Source organism: Grosmannia clavigera, assembly GCF_000143105.1.
Source record: "Grosmannia clavigera kw1407 unplaced genomic scaffold GCSC_173, whole genome shotgun sequence".
Classification (NCBI taxonomy): Eukaryota; Fungi; Ascomycota; class Sordariomycetes; order Ophiostomatales; family Ophiostomataceae; genus Leptographium; species Leptographium clavigerum.
Window position 1 is genome coordinate 1,055,501 of NW_014040765.1, and position 18,415 is coordinate 1,073,915.

The following is an 18,415-nucleotide window of genomic DNA, read 5'->3' on the forward strand; positions in this document are numbered from 1 at the left end:
TTGTCAAAGATAAATCAGATGTGGCCAATGAAGGCCATGAGGACCACGGACAGCATGATGGCACTTCCGCAAACTACCTTGCGGTCGCCCGAGGCAGACATCACCGTCTGAACCGGGTCGCTGCGGCTGGTGGTTGTTCCGTGCGTCGTGAGCAGCTTTGCTGTGCCTGTACCAATAGGGGGCACAGTCATCGTGTAGTTGACCGTGGTGGCATAAGCACTGCCATATGCTGTACTGGTTCTGTTGGGAAAGTGGCTGGGTGCAGACAAGCTACCAAACATGTTACCCACAGTGCTAGCCGAGACACCGCTGTTGGCAGACACACCAGCCGTAGCCAGCTCCGTGGCGGTCACTACAATCACAGCCGTCGAGGTGAGTGTGGCAGTCTGTGTCTCAGGCGGAGCTGAGCTGCTGGCAGTGACCAAGATTGTAGTCGTAGTGACGCGGGTCGAGAATGGCTTCGGGGACAAAGCAATGATGGAGGTAGCCATGCTAGCCGGCCCCGAGGAAGATGCAGTGTAAGAAGCAGCTCCGATTGAATCATGCACAGTGACAGTGACAATCTGAGGGACAATCGATCCACAGCCACTGACTGTGCTGCTGTTCACGCTGGCACCCGTGCTAGAGACGGAGCTTGTAGTAGCCACAACAGTAGTTGACGGAGTCGTGGTCAGAGTAACTGTCGTACCCTTAGTCAAAGTGGTCGTAGTATAGGTATACGACAAGTTACCGGCCTCGACAGCACGATGGAGGATCGCGGTAGGACGCAGCTGGTCTGCAGATCGGCCATCCTGAACAACGCGGTTGTACTTGGCCAGGAGCTTGTCGTAGTTTTGCTTGTCTTTGCTGGTCAGCAACGGAATCTCGATGCAACACTGTGAGGTCTGCGTACCTGAAATTGTCTTGTACACCAAGGCAAGGCAGACACCCAGAAAGAGGGACATGAAGACAAGCTTCATGCCGGTCATCGTGAAACGGCGAAGCTTCGCCCTGCCGCCAATAGCACGGGTCTCACCAACGTAGACGGTAGGATACTCGGCTTTCTGATCCATAGTGGCATCCATTTTGTTGACTCAAAAACAGGTAATCCTACTTTTTGAAAGGTGTCTGTTTTTTGTTAGAGCGATACAGGTCTCCTAAAAAATTAGACACAAGCAAGCTGAGACTGTTCGGGCTGGTAGACGTGGGGTGATGAAATGAAAGACGCTTTTCTGAGAAGGGAAGAAATAGCATATAGATATAGATGTGACGGAAGTGACGACGGACTGAGTTTAAATGAAAAGGATCAGGAAGGAACGCAAATTTGCAGTTTTTTTCCACCGAAAGAGCTCCCGACTGGAAACAAAGGGACCCTGGGTTATTGAAAGCAAAAAAATACTGGAACACGGATCGAAGCATGCCACAGGATATTGAGGGCTGGCAATTGGTGAATTTGAATGTGTTGTGCTCGAGAAACGGTAATGAAAACGAAGCAAGGGGTCCTGGGAGGAAGGGTATCATGGCTGCCACGGTTGGAAGCCCGGAATACTTACCTGAAGCAGATATTAAGAACGTAGAGTTATATTAACGATAAGAGATATGAGGGGATACAGGATATCTGAATATATTTGCTGGTGGGCGGGACAGGGTTGATAAAAACGAGTGTGGATGTTTTGGGGGGTGAAGAAGAACGAGGTGAAGAATAGAAGGGAAAGACGAGGAAGAAGAGGAGCTATTTTATAGCTGTTTGAACCTGCGAGGTGACCGTTGCCCGGAGATGGGAATCGGACCTACACAAACAAAAAGCGTCTCGGCGAAATTCAACCGCGAAGAAGAGCCGAGTTAGACGGCCTTGACGCGTCGACAAAACGAAGCGAAATACGGCCGTGATGCTCCAGACGTCTGTTTTTCTGTCGGCAATGGGGGCTGTTGTTAGTAGCTCTAAGCAGGCCTGTTTGATATAATAGCACAAACCCTACGTATGCCTTTATCTATGCGTTGGTTACTTTTATCACGACGAATTACAGTGGACAGTGATATCCATATCCAGTCGTAGAAGTATGAGAGATCCATGATCCAAAGCTCGAAACGACGGTAATATAATAAGACGAACATATAATCCCAGGATACGTGAGAGATCAGATGTTGCATGCGAGACATATAGGAATCAGGTATACTCATCTATTTCGGTATAAAAATCGGGGAGCCTCTTATACATATCAAGTAGATTCAAGCAAGGTCTTAAAACTTCCTAACACGCAGGAACCCATCTGCTTCGCAAACGTAGTTATTAAATAATTACTAAATAAATGCGGCGTGTATTTGGCCACGTTCAAGGGTAGATTAGTTAGCTATAGGTTGTCATAGCCAGTCCATACCTCCCGGCCAGTCTCTTGACTGGTCAGCCCCTATGCTAGTTCATGTGCTAGTCCAGGTGCCAGTCGGCCTATAGCTTGGATGAGACCGAGCGTTCGCTCAGCACTTTGGTGTCATATTATATTTCTAATGCAGCAGAAAAAGCGTCTGCAATGCACAGTGAAATCAGAAGTTGGAGTGCGAAGCAAGGCGGTCGATGCACGATATCATCACGTGACGAGCATGTGACCTGTGGACACTTGTTGACCGCTGATCCAGCCAATGAGCCAAAGCGTTGGCCGTTTCGCGACGTGGTGCGAATTCAGAGCTATTGGAAGCGGCGCGTGTTATGGGGAAGTGACTCCCTGCAGCCTCTGCTCTTCGAACCGTCGCGCCCCTAATAAAAAAAAGGAACATAATAAATGAAGACCGTATTTCATCGCGTAACCACCTTCCCCTCTTCCTTTGCGCACCCAACGATTACTTTCTCGCCTGGTAATTCAGCGACAATCCAGCCGGTTCACTCCTATATTTCCGGCTTTCGTCTTTAATTGGCCCCTCAAGCTTGCGTTTGTTCTGCTGCCGGGACGAATTTATCTCACCGGGGCGAATTTCGCGTCAGTCTCTTGCGCCAGAGAATTCAGGTTATCACGATCGTCTGCCAACGCAGCAGGAATCTCTCGACGAGCATCTCCCGACGACCGGCCCAATCGTCTCGAAAGATTTTGGCTGTGCTGCAGCCAGTCATGGCTCCTGCTCGCCGACGCGCGGCGGCCAAGAACGGGGTGGCTGCCAAGGAGACCGAGGTACCAGCACCAGAAAGCACAACCAGGGCATCACGCCAGGCTGCCGCAGGCCGAGGACAGAGAAGGACACAGAAGAGCGGCGGCCGTGGCCAGGCCGAGCCCGAGTCGGAGACCTTGGCAGAGCCAGAAGAACAGGCAGAGGAGGAAGAGGGAGAAGAGGGAGAAGAAGAAGCAGCAGACAGAGTAGAAGAGGAGGCAACCGCAGAAGCAACAACAGGCCAGGGCGACAGGCCTGTCGTGCTGAGCTTCAGCGAGCCTCTCTCATGGCGGCCGGGGAAACCGATCGCGACGGAGGAGCTGATCCGTCGGCTCGATGCTCTCAGCCGCGAGCTCTCGGATCTCGACCAGGAGACGTTCGATGCCGAGTCTCTGACCAAGGTGTCGAAGGAGCTGGCAAACCACAACCTCCTCAACCACAAGGACAAGGGCGTCAAGGCGTTTGCGGCGGCGTGTCTGGTAGACATCCTGTGCCTCTGTGCACCGAACGCGCCCTTTACCCAGACACAGCTGCAGGACGTGTTTGGGCTCTTTATATACTCGATCTTGCCGGCGTTGCAGGACCCGTCGAACACGTACGATGCGCAACACAAGTACGTGCTGCACTCGCTGTCGGAGGTGCGCAGCATCGTGCTGCTAAACGACCTCGACAACAGCGACGCGCTGCAGCTGCAGCTGTTTTCGTCGCTCTTCGACGCGGTGTCGGCGCCCAAGAATGTGACGGGGGGCCGCCTTCCGACGGACGTGGAACACGACATCAGCGACATTCTGATCTGTCTGATCGAGGAGGGCTCCAGTGTGCCGCCCAAGGTGGTAGACGTGATCATGGCCCAGTTCCTGCGAGCGGCAGCACCAGGAGTTCTTCGCGAAAAGGGCGTGCCGGACAAGGAGGAGCTGGACCGGTACCAGTCAACGCTGCTGCTAAAGGAGGAGCCACCGGCATACCAGATCGCGAAGCTGATCTGCCTGACGTGCGCGGACAAGATGACGCGTTCGGTGGCGCAGTACTTTAGCGACGTGATCATCGACTTCTCGGGTGTGGGAGGCGGCAACGGCGGGCCTGGAGCCGGTGGCAACCGGGCAAACGGACACAAGGGCGGCAAGGAGTCGGACGAGGAGGCGGAGGAGGACGAGGGCTTGAATGGGCCGTCGGACGCGGACCTGCGCGAGATGCGCAAGGCCCATCTGCTGCTGCGCGAGCTATGGCGGGCAGCGCCGCAGGTGCTCAGCAACGTGGTGCCACAGCTGGAGGCGGAGCTGTCAGCCGACAATGTGTACCTGCGCAAGCTGGCTTCGGAAACACTGGGCGACATGATCTCGGGGATCGGGGCAGCGGGACCGCCGGCGCCGCCGACGTTGGACCCGGCGGCATATCCGGCCCCACGACTCTCGGACGAGCCGACAGCACGGGCATCGGACAGCGTGCTGACGACGCCGACGTCGCCGCACTCGTTTGCGCAGACGCATGCGCACATCTACCAGAGCTTCATCAACCGCAAGAACGACAAGTCGGGGCTGATCCGCACGGCGTGGGTGACGGCGGCAGGCTATATCCTGTCGACGTCTGCAGGCGGGATTGGGCTCAGCCGCGAGGAGGAGACAGCGCTGGTGCTGGGGCTGGGTGACAAGCTCAACGACAGCGACGAGAAGGTGCGGCTGGCGGCGGTGAAGGCGATTGAGTGCTTTAGCTTCCGCGACGTGATGACGAAGCTGGCGCCGCACGGCGGCGTGTCGAAAGAGGGTTCGGTGTTGGCGAACCTGGCCGATCGCGGACGCGACCGCAAATCGCATGTGCGGGTGGAGGCTATGGCGCTGTTGGGAAAGCTCTGGGCAGCGGCGACAGGCGAGCTGGCAGCGGGCGACGAGGCGGTCACGACGGCTCTGGGGGCGGTGCCGTCGCGCATCTTCAACGCGATCTACGCCAACGACCTGGAGCTCAACCTGCTGGTGGACCGGATCGCGTACGAGTACCTGGTGCCGCTGTCGTATCCGGCGGTCAAGAAGGCGGCCAAGGCAGCCAACGGGCGATCACACCAGCAGAAGGCGGCAGTGTCATCGGCGTCGGGCAGCGGCGTGGACGGAGACGCGCTGCGGGCGGAGCGGATTCTTCTGCTGGTGCGGTCGCTGGACGCGGGGGCCAAACGGGCGTTTTTTGCGCTGCAGAGCCGACAGCCACAGTTCTCCCGCATCGTGGACGGGTTCCTGAAGCAGTGCGAAGCCTACAACGGCGGCGTGGGGGAAGACGGACGCAAGGCCGGGCCTGGACTCGAGAAGAGCATGCAGTACCTGGCGCAATTCTTCCCGGACGGACCCAAGGTCAAGGCCGACCTGCAGAAGTTCGCCCGGCTCAACGACCGGCGCAGCTACCAGCTGATCCGCTTTGTGACCGGGCCAGAGCACGACTTCACGACCATGTACCGGGCGATGAAGGAGCTGGTCAAGAAGCTGCAGGCGGTCGGGGCGGGCGGGGTGCTGGACACGCTGCTACCACTGCTGTACCGGTCGGGCTGCATCATGTTCAACCGCAGTCACCTGACGACGATTCTGGAGTGTTCCAAGGGCGGACAGGCTGAGCTGGCAGCTACGGCTAACGAGATGCTGAAGGAGGTGTCGCAGCGCAACCCGGGGCTGTTCAAGACGACGATCGGCGAGCTGTGCAAGGAGCTGACCACACAGGCGCCGACGGAGACGCGCGAGAACGACCCAGTGGTGATGGACTCGCTCAAGGCGTGTGCCTCGTACGCGGCCAAGTATCCGCAGGAGGTGCCGCGGGAGCGCACGTTTGCGCAGGCGTGGATCAGCTTTGCGCTGTACGGGCGGCCGGAAAAGGCGGCCAAGTATGCGGTCAACATCCTGCTGGCGACGCGGGACGAGACGAGCATGGTCAGCGCGACGGAGCTGGCGCAGAAGGCGACGTGCGATCTGGGCTTTGATGGGCCGCGATTCCTCAACAAGCTGGTGACGCTTAGTCAGCTGGCACGACTAGCGCCGGCCGTGATTGCAGACACCGAAGACGACGTGCGCAAGCTGGTTATGGACACGCTGCGCAACGTGCGGACAGCAGCAAGCGCGGGCGACCCAGCTTGGGCGAGTGATGCAGAGCTGGACGAGGAGGGCCGGGCCAAGGTGTTGTGTCTGCGGTTCCTGGTGCAGCAGCTGCTGGGGACGGAGGATGGTGAGGAGGCCAAGAAGGACGGACGCCACATTCTGCGGCTGCTGATCCGTTTTGTGGCCAAGGATGGTGAGGCGTCGCGGACGGGCGAGACGCCAGCACACCATCGAGCACGGCTCCGGCTGGCGGCTGCCCAGGCGGTCCTCAAGATCTGTGCCAACCGGCAGTTTGACGAGCTGCTGTCGCCGGCCGACTTTAACGCGCTGGCGCTGACGACGCAGGACCCGGCGCCCGAGGTGCGGCACGGCTTCATCGAGAAGCTGCAAAAGTACCTGGTGCTGGGCCGGCTGCGGCCGCGCTTCTACACCATCGTCTTCCTGGCAGCCTTTGAGCCCAACGCTGAGTTCCGACACCAGGTCGAGACGTGGATCCGGTCACGTGCTCGCCATTTCCAACAAGCACGACAGGCCGTCATGGAGGGCCTCGTGGCACGGCTGATCTCGCTGCTGGCGCACCACCCCGACTTTACGACGGAGCCGGACGAGCAGGTCGACCACGCGCGCTACGTGCTGTTCTACCTCAGCAACGTGGCGACGGAGGCGAATCTGGGCCTGATCAACAAGTATGCCGAGCGGGTCAAGCAGACGCTGGACGGCATCGACGCTGGCTGCAGCGAGAATTTGTACCTGCTGTCGGACCTGACGCAGGCGACGATTCGTCGGTTCCAGCAGCGCAAGGGCTGGGTGCTGGAGCCGCACGCCGACAAGGTGGGCGTGCCGCAGGGGCTGTACGCGCCGCTGCCGTCGCACGAAGTGGCCCTGGAGATTGCACGGAAGCAGTACGTGCCGGAGGGAGTAGAGGACCAGATTGACGATCTGTTGAAGGCGACGGAGCGAAAGAAGGTGAGTGTGGGTGTGTGGGTGATGACGAGAGGGGGCATGCTTAGTAATCACTAACGAAACAGAAGCGCAAATCTACCGACGAATACCACCTACTGCACGACGCCACGCAGCAGGCGGCCAAGCGAGCCAAGACGTCACGGCCGTCGCAGCCACGGGTAGAGAGGACGACGACGGGGTCGGGGCCCAAGAAGAGCAGCACGAGTAGCAGCAGGACGCCGAGGCCGAAGAAGACAGCCAAGCCGACGACAACGCCGACTCGGACGATTCCAGACTCGGAGCGGAGGCGTAGCGGCCGATCCGGACGGGCACAGCAGTCGTACATTGAGCGCGACTCGGACGAAGACGACGACGAGATGCTGGACGGCGTGGCCGAGTGGGAGTATCTTAGGGGGAGCGACGACGAGGACGACAGTCGGCGAGGCACAGAAGGTCGGCAGAGACGAAACGGAGCGACGAGCGGCGTCTGGGGACAGTCGTTGCGGCAGGCATCCGACTCGGAGGGAGGAGAGGGTGAGGAAGAGGGGGGGAATGGAGAGGTGGAGGGTGGAGAGGAGGGTGGAGAGGAGAAGGGTGGAGAGGAGGGTGGAGAGGAGGGTAGAGAGAAGGGCAGAGAGGTGGAGGGTGGAGAGGTGGAGGGTGCAGAAGAGGAAAAGGAGAAGGAAGTAGAGGACAAGGAAGTCGAGACAGAGACGAGACCGCCTACAGACGGGCGGCGAGGTCGTGGTGGCAATCGATCGCTGCCGTCGCGGTCGCGGTCAAGACGGGGAAAAGAGGTCGAGGCGATGGACGAAGACTGAGCAGAGGTCACAGCCCGGGAGAAGAAATGGATATGTATAGGGCGGTTGTTACGATGAATTGACACGAATTGTGGCGAGGACCAATGTACGTAGTATGTGCAGTGCCTGCTTCACCGCCTTGGTGATGTTTTCTGCATTCTGCCGTTTTTCTGCCGCTGGCCAACGGCTTGACAACAACAGCCAGCCGTGTGAAGAAGCGATGGCGCCCAAACCGGCGCACCTGGCGCCGTCCGAGCTGGGGACGAAGGAGTAGTAGGTACAGGCAGTGGCAGTGGATGGAGAGAGCCGAGTGGATGCTGACGGGTCTGCAGCTGGGATTCGCTCTATGCGACGGAGCTGGCCAACCACGCGGGCAACCCGGCGGACACGGGCACGGTGTGGTTTGACGACGTCGATGCCGAGACGCGCATGGTATCGTATCTGGGAGATTTCCTGGAGGCAGACGCCGACGGCAGCAGCGACGGTTCCGCGTCGCGGCCGTCGCTGCGGGTCATTGATCTTGGCTGCGGCAACGGGTCTCTGCTGCGGGCTGTGCGCGACGAGCTGGCCGAGCGGACGATCGTGGCCGGCGAGGTCTGTCTGCTGGGCGTGGACTACAGCGCAGCGAGCATCGTGCTGGCGCGGCAGGTGACGGCCGACACCAATGACACCGACGACACCGACGACACCGACGACACGATGCGACCGGCCATCGCTCTGGCCGAGTGGGACGTTCTGCGCGGCGACGCGGACGCGCTCGGTCTGCCGGCTGGTTCCTGGGATGTCGTCCTGGACAAGGGCACGTTCGATGCCGTCAGCCTCGGCCACGGACTCGCCGACGCGGACACCACCTCCACCCAAGACACGGATACCGTCGAGTCGCTCTACCTCGGCCAGGTCCTTCGGCTGCTCCGTCCCGGCGGCCGCTTCCTCGTCACCAGCTGCAACTGGACCGAGGCCGAGCTCGACGCCTGGATGACTGCCCCGGGCCCCGACCCTACCGCCGGCCGTCTCGCTCGCGTCGGCCGCATCGCCTACCCGACCTTTCGCTTCGGCGGCGCCCAGGGCCAGGCCGTCTGCACGTCCTGCTTCCAGAAGCGGGTCTGAGGCCCGAACAGAGAAAGAAGGAACAAGACAAAGTGGAAGCGAGAAAAGAAAGAAACAAACTGAATATCTCCTACAGTGTACAGTCAGGGAAAGAACATGTTCTGCTATACTGACTTACTGACTAAACTGCTGACTAAGCCGACAAATATGCAAGCCCCCCGGAACAGCCCAGCCCGTCTTACTCCGGGTCTGGGTATTCCTCCTCTTTGGTCTCGGTCTTGGCCGGCGTCTCGTCCTCGACCTCGTCCTCGTCCTCCCGGCCCATCTCCTTGAGCTGTTGTCGGCCCTCCTCGGTGGTCGCGTCGATAATCTCGTCCTCCATGCTGAGGATGCCGGCCTGGGATGTGAGATGTGAGCACAAGGACGCTGCCTAGACGAGCCCCAAACGTCCGGACTCACCTCGGAAAACTGGCCGACCAGCGCCTCCGCATCCGTCACGGTCATCCGGCCCAACACCTCATTGACCCGGTCAAGGCTGCCGGACTCGAGGGCCTTTTTCATCTCGGGCCGGAAGCCGTCAAAGATGCGCCGTGCGGCAAAGGTCTCGCTGCTGACGTCGGATTCGCTGCCGGTCGGCGGGATGTGGATGTTGATGACGGTACCGGGCTCGACGGCATGCCGCTGGATCTGCTCGACGCCGTCGACGCCGCTGGCCGCGCTGGCCGCCTTCTGCGCGTTGATCTCGCGCACCCGCTCGTGGATCCGGCCGTACTTTTCCTGCACGTCGCGGCGGAAGACGTCCTGGGCCTGGTGGCCGGCCGTCGCCATGCGCCTGAAGAAGAGCAGCACGCCGTCACGGCCGAGCGCTCGACAAAACTCCAGCAGCGTCGCCTGGTGCACAAACCGTCGCGCTGCCTCGCTGTCACCCGCAAACTCGGCGTCAAACGCCATCACCAGGATGCCTTCCAGCTCCCGGTCCGATGCCACCAGCTCCGGATGCGTCCGGATAAATGCCTGGCTCTCGGCGTGGCTGCCCGGCCGAATGTTGGCAAATTGCCGTGCTGCTTCCGACGTCGACGGAACCTCGTCGTCGTCGTCGTCGATGCCTGCTGCTGCTGCTGCTGCTGTTGTTGTTGTCATCGTGTTCTCGGCTGCCTTCGTCGCCGTGCTGCCGCCCAGACCATACCCTGGATTCAGCAGCTCCGTCTTCCCCCCGCTGTCCCCTGGCTCTGCTGTCGCCTTGGTCACGTGCGAGCTGTTGAAGCCCGTGTGGATGCTGTCGCTGGTGATCTTGCGCGCTTGCTCGCGCTCCAGCTCGGCCAGCTTCTGCTCCAGCTGTCGCTGCAGGTCGGCCACCTTGTCCCCGTGGCCCTCGATCTCGGCCACCATGGCGTCGTAGCGTGCTGCGCCCTCCAGCTGCCGCTCTGCCAGCGCTTTGTTGACCTGGTCCAGCAGCGCCGCCATCATCTTCGTGTACGTCTCCGGCTGCTCGACAGCCGCGTGCACCCCCGCCGGCGGCTTCGGCGGCCGGTCTTCGCCTGCTTTCATCTGCGACGCGTTCTCCATCACGGCCCGGAACGCCACCGCTCCTGCTGCGTTCACATCGCTGCTCGCTCGCGCCTCGTCCGCGTGCGATCGCAGCACCGCCAGCAGTCCCGCGATCCGCCGCGCTAGCCCGTCGTTGATCTGCCGCTCGTACCGCAGCGTCTCAATCTGGTGCCGCCGCTGCTGCCGCTCCATGTGAATCTGGTTCTGCTTCGCCCGGATAAACGACCGCTTGTCTACGTTCGGATGCACCTCAATGTCCGAGTCGTCGCTGAGCTCCAGCGCGTCCTGTCATTGTCTGGTCAGTACCGATATACGAAGCCTGCCATCAGATCCCCCTTGCTTACCCATTTGCTGTAGTCGACCGGCATCTTGACTGTTTGGTGTATGTGTGGTGATGGTGATGCTTCTTGCTGCTCTTTTGCTGCTCTTTTGCTGCCCTTCTGCCCTTCTACAGAACACCCTAGAAACCGCAGCGGGGTCTCCTGCTCTTATCGATAAGAACATCCCCACCTTTTGGACATAAAAAAAGTGGAGACTCCGCATTGCAAATCACTACCAGCAAAGATACAAGCTGTTCCATCCATCCTGCACACTGCCATTGCCGATGCCCTTCCCCAAAACGCCAACGCTCCAGCCTTTCATGCTCGTCTTCCCTGTCATTCCCCTGTTCTGCCTTCCTATCCTTATTGCCCTTCCCTGTTCTCTTCCCCCCTCCCCCTCCTCTAATGCATCGTCTGCAGGAACCCGTCCAGGTCAAAGCTCTCTTCGTACTGCCGGTTGTCCCAGAGCTCATCCAGCTCCTCCAACCAGGCAGCCTTCTTTCCCGGCTGGCGCACGTCGCCCGTCTCGATGTCGACCATGTCTTCTTCCCGCACGCCGCCCCCGTCTCCACCACCCGCACCACTACCCTTGTCTGTCAGCAGATTCGGCCCCGAGTCGTCCAGGTTGAACAGGTCGAGGATCTCGTTCGTGTCCATCGTCGCCAGGCCGGCATTCTGCTGGTTCACCACCGTCGAGGCCACGTCGATCTTGAAGCGCTGCAGACTGAGAATCTTCTCCTCCAGCGTCCCGCGCGTGATCAGCCGGTATACGTTCACCACCTTCTTCTGCCCAATGCGATGCGCCCGGTCCATCGCCTGCAGATCTCGCTGTGGATTCCAGTCGTGCTCCACAAAGATGACCGTGTCGGCACCCGTCAGATTCAGCCCCAGTCCGCCCACGTTTGTCGTCAGCAGCAGCACGTCGTACGAGGGGTCCTTGTTGAATCGGTTGACAATGTCCTGCCGCCGGTTCGCCTCCACCGACCCGTCCAGCCGCAGATACGACACCGACGGCAACATGCTCTTTAGCACCGTGTTCTGCACCATGTCTAGCATCTCCTTCATCTGGCAGAAGATCAGCGCTCGGTGCGGCTTGATCGGCTGGTACAGCGGGTCACTGCCGTCTCCGTCGCCCTCCACCCCAATGCCGCAGTCCACCAGCAGATCGCGCAGGGCCGTCAGCTTCGGCGCGTGGTTCGGGTCCTCGATGCTGCTGCCCTGTCGCTCCAGCAGTCGCTGCGTCTCGTCGTACATCCGGTGTCCTGGCCGCATCACCAGCGCCGGCGAGTTGCACAGCTTGCGCATGTACTGCAGCGCCTGGAAGATGTGTTGCTTGGCCTCCTTGTCGTCCCGCCCGGCCTCTTCGGCAATCTTCTTGGACTCGCGTCGCGAGAAGTCGTCAAACAGCTTCTTCTGCAGCTCGCTCAGGTCGCAGTAGTAATTCTGCAGGATCTTCGGCGGCAGGTCCTCCAGCACCTCTTCCTTGAGCCGCCGCAGCAGGAACGGTAGCACCTGCTTGTGCAGCGCTTCGATTGCCAGTGCCCCTGCTTCCTGCTCTTTGGACGAAGCCTTGCCGAACCGGCTGGCCGCGATCGGCTTGGCAAACCGGTCCATGAACACCTTCTCTGCTCCCAGGAAGCCCGGCATCAGGAAGTCGAACAGCGACCACAGCTCCAGCACGTTGTTCTGGATCGGCGTGCCCGTCAGGATTAGCCGGTGGTTGCTCTGCAGCTTCTTGACCGCCATGCTGATCTTCGTCCGCGGGTTCTTGATCAAATGGCCCTCGTCCAGCACCACGTAGTTCCACTTGTGCGCCTCCAACACCTCCACATCGTTGCGGCACACGTCGTACGACGTGATCACGATGTCCGTCTCGCCCAGCCCGCCTCGCAGCCCCTTTCGCTCCACCGGAGACCCGACATAGGCCGCCACGCTGAGAAACGGCGCGTACGCCTTGATCTCCTGCGCCCAGTGACCCGACAGCGTCGGTGGGCACACCACCAGTGATGGCATGCGCCGCACCTCGACCGCTCCCGATTTCGCAAACTCCTCCGCCCGCTGGTGGTGGTCACTCGCCACGATACAGATTGTCTGCAGCGTCTTGCCAAGGCCCATGTCGTCACACAGAATCCCGTGCAGGTGGAACTTGTTGAGGAAATGCAGCCAGTTGACGCCTTCCTGCTGGTACGACCGCAGTTCGGCCTTGATGCCCACCGGAATGTGGAACGGCTCGATCTTCTTCGGGTCCAGCAGCTGCTGGATGAACGTCCGCTCGCGGTCGCGGCCCGCCAGCAGCTCCGGCGACAGCCCCGGCGGATCCGGAATCCCTGCCTCCAGCGGCACCAGCTTGACCAATGTCGCAAACGATGTCGTCGCAATCAGCCGCACCTCGTTGTCCGAGTCGCTCATCCGTCCCAGTACCGGCACGATCAGGAAGATCACGTACGGCAAGATCCGGTCGCCCATCACCGCAATCAGGTGGTAGATCACCTCGATCGCCCCTTGTCGGTAGTGCAGGTCGACCGGGTTGTTAATTGACGGCAAAACCTGCTGCACCAGCGCCGTCATGCCCTCCACCGTGATCACGCTGCAGATCGTCGCCAGACACTTCGCGGCCATGTACCGGAACACCGACAGCTCCGAGTGCAGTGCTTTGATCACCAGCGGCACCATCTCCAGCACAAACGGCCGCACAGCCTCGTCGAATGTCGGCGTCAGCATCCGCATCACTGACATTGCATCCACAATCTCCTGCCCAAATGTCTGCTCCGGGTCACGTGCTTCATCTGGCAGAGTGTCCAAAAACGCCCGTCGCAGCGGCTCTTCCATAAACGTCCGCAGGCTCGGCACCTTTTCCAGCACAGACGGCCCAAAGTTCTGCGACAGCCTCTCCAGTGCTTCCTTGGCACCACGCCGCGTCACACGGGCCGCCTTGGCTTCCCTGGCCCACTTCACCGCGTCCGCGTGGTCCACACGGTCCTCCTCTTTGTGCATCGAGAGGATCACAGTGAGCTTGGCCGCATGCACCGGAAATTCGGGCGTCTCAGCCACCTCGACACACGAGAACTTAACCAGGTTCGAGACCACCTTGTCGGCTGGTCCGCGGCGGCCTGTCTCCGTGAACAGCTGCACGAGCCGCGCGATTGTCGCTGCTGACCGGTTTTGAAGGTCCTGGTTCTCCTCTGTCTTGACGCTGTCCATAATCGCCTTGATCAGCGGGCTCGGCTTCTTCGGAAGAATCTTCATCGCCACGAGGCCGCACGCTGCCGCCGCCCGAATTCGAATGTCCCGGCTCTCTTTGGCCGTCTTGGCCTCCTTGATGGCCTCTATCGCAGAGTCCCGCGCCTCCGACAGGTGCTGACTGGCTATGAGCCGCTGTCCAGGTGCCATGATACGCTTCAGCTTCTCAAAGTCCTCCTTCACAACTTTCTCCGCATGCGTGACCGAGAACGCCTCCGGACCGGCCGCCGGTTCGCCTTGACAGAGCGGCGCCAGACGGGGCACCCGCGCCTCCGATACCTTGCCGTGGTCCCGGAACATGTGGATGAGCTGCGAGCACTGCGAGCGCACCCGCTGGATGAAGCTGACCAGATCGCTGTAGTGCGACGGCCGCTCCGTCTCCACAATCTTCTGCAGCGGCTCCACAAACCGCTTGCTCTCCGCTGCCTCCCCACAGCCCTTTGCGTACTCTTCCACCACCGTGCACGCTGCCAGCTGCGTCGTCGAGTGTGCAGATGTGAGCCCTGGCAGGATGCTGGCGTCGTACATTTCCAGCTCCGCCGTTGGCACCAAGGACATCAGCAGTCCCATCGCCTTCGCTGCCGATATGCGCGACCGCACCATCGTTTCAATGCCAACCACGTCGACATCACCCTGCATCATCGCACCGTCAACGTCGTGGGAGCTCGTCGTGACCGGCGTGTCGTCGACCCGCGTAGATTTCCGTCGTCGCTTGACCGATCGTTCGACGCTATCTGGAGGCGACGCCTTGCGGGCCGAGCTCGGGGTCCAGCTGCTGGGCGTTGCATACACGCCGCCTGACGGCTTCAGGAACAGCCCTGGCTTCATCGGCATCGGGTTTCGCGACACGCCGATAGGGTGAAGCGTCAGCTGCATCATGGCATCCACATGCGGATGGAACTCGAGAGCCAGCGCTGCCGCATCCGCTTTCGCCAGACACCGGACGAGGGAAGACCAGAGATCGAGCGATGCTGACAGCGTCTCTCTGTCTCGTTCCACAATGATGTTTTGAAACACGAGCCGTAGGATCCGGCCGTTGAGCCAACCCTGGGAGGTCTCGTTGTCGATGTGAACAAATGTCATGAGCGCCTTGAGCACCGCAAGCCGGACGGATGTGATGGTGTGGCGCAGGAAAGGATACAGCCGCGGCACGAGCAGCGTGAAGGACCGCTCCTCGTCCTTCTCCGCCGAAGTCTTCATGGCATCCAGCACCTGTGGGAAGCTGCACAGGATGGCGAGTAGGTCCATGATCTTGCCAGTTGACGCGCTCAGATCGTCGCCCAGACTCGATAGGCTCTCCCACACGATGTTGATGAGGCCATCCAGGGCAGACGGCCGCATAGTGACAAATTCCTTTGCCATTGGGATCAACGTCGCAGCGCTGACAGACCGGACATCGTCGTCGTTGTCCGCAAGGCCCTTCATCACAGCACTGACAACGCCATCGATCATGCTGCTGTGCTGGAGAAGCAGGTCTTTGCGCACGGCCACGACGTAGCGCAGACCGACCATGCCGCCGTGGCATACAGCCCAGACGTGGCGGTCGAGCTGCAGGTCTTCCTGCATGACCAGGCGCAAGAGAATGCGATAGATGGAGTGCACCGACTCTGCCGGCACATGGAAGAGCACCGCACCGAGCGTCTGGCCAACAGTCTCACGGATCGGTGCAACCGATGTGTCCGAGCTGAAATCAGTGAACCGGTCGAGCATCAAGACGCAACAGAGTCGGCAGGCAAGGTCGTCTAGCCATTTGCGGTTGGCCTCGTCGTTTTCGACGCGAGTCCTGCCCTTCTCTCGACCAGCACCGACACCGTGGACCCGGATAATCTCCCGCAAGCCCATGGCAGCACCGTGCCGTGTCTCCCAGCCCGGATCGAACAAGTCGACCTTCAAGAACTCGCACAGACGCTCGTACGGCCATTCCACCCCCCCGTCGCCTTCGTCAACATCGATTTCTGCCTTGATGGGCACCACGGGGCCTTTGAATTCCGAAACGACCTTTGTTTCTTCGTCTACATCGTTTGGCCTCTCGAGGTTGAAGTACTCTGTGACTTTGCCGTTCTTCTTCATATCGCCATCAAGAAGGGATTCGTCACCAAACGCCTCGGTGCCTCCTGTAGCGGTACGACGAAGTGACAGGTCGCCGAATCCGCTCTTTCCCTGGGCTGCCCGTTGGAGCTCGCGCTTCCGTTTGCGCTTCAAAACGTTCAGTTGCCGGGAGCTTAGTCCTCCGTATTCGTCCGAGTGCTGGCCCGTCGTATTCGACGACCCGTTTGCATCCCCGTTCTCGTGGTGACCGTGTCCATTGGCGCCGGATGACTCCTGTGGTGTTGAGAGGGCGTTCTCGTCGCCGTTGCCACTGCTGCCATTTTTTATGGCATCGATTGGAATAGGGATCTCGTCATCCTCAAACAACCGCCCCAAAAGCCCCAGACGGCCATTCAGTGTCTTTTTCTGGTGAGTTAAGCGATCTTGAGGTCCCAACGCAGCAAGAACTAGGTCAGGGTTGCCTCCGCGGAGTAGCTCTCGACCATACTTTAGGACAGAGTTGATGTCGAGAGCGTCCAGAGCATAGAACTCCTCCTGTAAAAAAAGCGTATCTTTCTGCTCCTCTTTCTTCACAGATACACCATCAGGCTCGTCCTCCGGCTCTTCCTTCTTGGCTTTCTCGTCCTCTTCCTTGAGCTCTACAGGCTCTGTCTTCTGCTCGTCAGCATTTGGATCGTAAGGCTCGGCATGTTCAATGATCTTTCCCAATGCTTTGGCGGCTGTGCTTCGCGTCTCCCAGTCCTTGTGACGCAAGTAGGGAACCACTCGGCCAATGATGTTGAATAGCTCTTCTGGATGTTGCTTTTGCCAGTCAGCCAATTGATTGACGGCCGTATCCCGGATCAGGCGAGTACTGCCCGTCTCCAGGATTCTGTAGCGAAGTTAGCAGACGGTAGAAAGCGAAGCAAGAAGTGAGTGCTCGAAGCTGTGGTCGCATTGAACTCACGTGACAAGCCGGTCAAGTCTGTGCAGTTGTTAGCATGCGATCGGAGTAAGCGGTCAGATATAGACACGTGACCTACCTGGACGCCATATCGACTCTTCATGTCAAAACAAAAGAATGGCAAGTAGCCAATCAAACGGCGATCTGCATCGGCTATGCCGCAGAAATCTCCGTGCTGCAAGTGCGAAAAGACGGTCAGCAGAGGCCCGAGGCTGAAAGCATAGATGAAGGACGCTGAGCGGAATTAGGAAGGCGATATAAATGATACTGGCACGACGGGAGCTGTGTAATACTGTGATACAGGGCCATTTCTGGGCGGTAGAGATCAAAGAATATACAAGGGTTTAAAAAGGTAGATAGCGCGTTTGAACGAGTACTAAGCCGAAGCCCATGACGTGTTGCATGTTTTGCTAATGCGGGAAATGCGACTACTCACGGGATCTCTCGCAGTTTGCGCAATGTGGTGCCGATTCAAAAGGTCGGGCTCGATAAAGTCAGTCCGGAGTGCTGTCGAATTTGATTGGGCTGTTGAGACGGCACTTGAAGCTGAGCTTTCCCGACGTAAATTTAGTTGGAGCTCGGCCTTTTTGGGGGTGGTGTGATATTGGCACTCACTAGTCCGCTGTGTTGTGGTTTGGGCTGCAGGCTGCTGATTAAGTTATTATTGCTGAGAGCCACCATGCGTGGCAAGGTAGGTGGTGGGATGGGCGAAAGAAAAAAGAGTGGGCAGGCGGCGGTCTATATGACAATGCGTATTTTTATACACGTTTTCACTTGCCCTTTCCTCCCCTGAAGCACCCGGCTGGACCGCGCACGACCTGTGGCTCTGTCGCCCCCCACTTCCCAAGCTTCCCATTTTTCATCTTGTTACTCCGTATTTTCGATTTTATTATTTCTTTTTCCGTCTTGCTCAGCCAGCACTACGTACAGCTACGTATCTTACCACGGAGCATGTGCAGCTATCTTGCCATTACGTCGCGTTCCCTGCTCCCGCATTCTCCTGCACCTCCATTCCATGTTGCATCTCGTCCTTCCATGCCCTCTTCGGTGTCTAATCTTCGGTAGTCGCTCCCTGTCTCCCGTGTTCCCTCCCCTGCATTAGCCATTGCAGTGTGCGATTAGATTCTCCGCTACTCTGTCGCAAGTAAGTGCGCCTGTTTGATATGCAACCAGCCGTGCGCGCTGGTCCTGTGACTCGCTGTCATCATTTTTCGCGATTGTTGCCTGTGGTTCCCCGTCACGAGGGCGGCTGCCTTGGGCAAAATGTCTCCGGACAACTGTCAGGAAGGCGCAACCAGCACTGCCGCACAAAATGCAAGTGACTTCTCTAGGGTGTCCCCA

The 18,415-nt window shown here is 59.3% G+C and overlaps 4 protein-coding genes across 4 annotated transcripts; 1 reads left to right on the plus strand and 3 right to left on the minus strand.

Moving 5' to 3' along the window:
• Positions 1-14: 14 nt before the first annotated feature.
• Positions 15-1,064, minus strand: CMQ_7503 (uncharacterized protein; the record flags this gene model as incomplete). The annotated part of the gene is made up of 1 exon (XM_014314508.1): positions 15-1,064. One exon carries the CDS (start codon positions 1,062-1,064, stop codon positions 15-17), a length of 1,050 nt encoding a protein of 349 aa, XP_014169983.1.
• A 2,016-nt stretch (positions 1,065-3,080) lies between these two features.
• Positions 3,081-9,034, plus strand: CMQ_7093 (sister chromatid cohesion and DNA repair protein; the record flags this gene model as incomplete). The annotated part of the gene is made up of 5 exons (XM_014314098.1): positions 3,081-7,151; positions 7,214-7,580; positions 7,857-7,905; positions 8,129-8,200; positions 8,260-9,034. The coding sequence occupies 5 exons, from the start codon at positions 3,081-3,083 to the stop codon at positions 9,032-9,034; spliced, it is 5,334 nt and encodes a 1,777-aa protein (XP_014169573.1).
• Positions 9,035-9,212: 178 nt separating this feature from the next.
• Positions 9,213-10,890, minus strand: CMQ_7735 (hsp90 co-chaperone cdc37; the record flags this gene model as incomplete). The annotated part of the gene is made up of 3 exons (XM_014314740.1): positions 9,213-9,371; positions 9,434-10,807; positions 10,867-10,890. The coding sequence occupies 3 exons, from the start codon at positions 10,888-10,890 to the stop codon at positions 9,213-9,215; spliced, it is 1,557 nt and encodes a 518-aa protein (XP_014170215.1).
• A 354-nt stretch (positions 10,891-11,244) lies between these two features.
• CMQ_7117 (tbp associated factor) lies at positions 11,245-17,164 on the minus strand (the record flags this gene model as incomplete). The annotated part of the gene is made up of 3 exons (XM_014314122.1): positions 11,245-17,002; positions 17,078-17,095; positions 17,154-17,164. 3 exons carry the CDS (start codon positions 17,162-17,164, stop codon positions 11,245-11,247), a joined length of 5,787 nt encoding a protein of 1,928 aa, XP_014169597.1.
• Between the last annotated feature and the right edge of the window lie 1,251 nt (positions 17,165-18,415).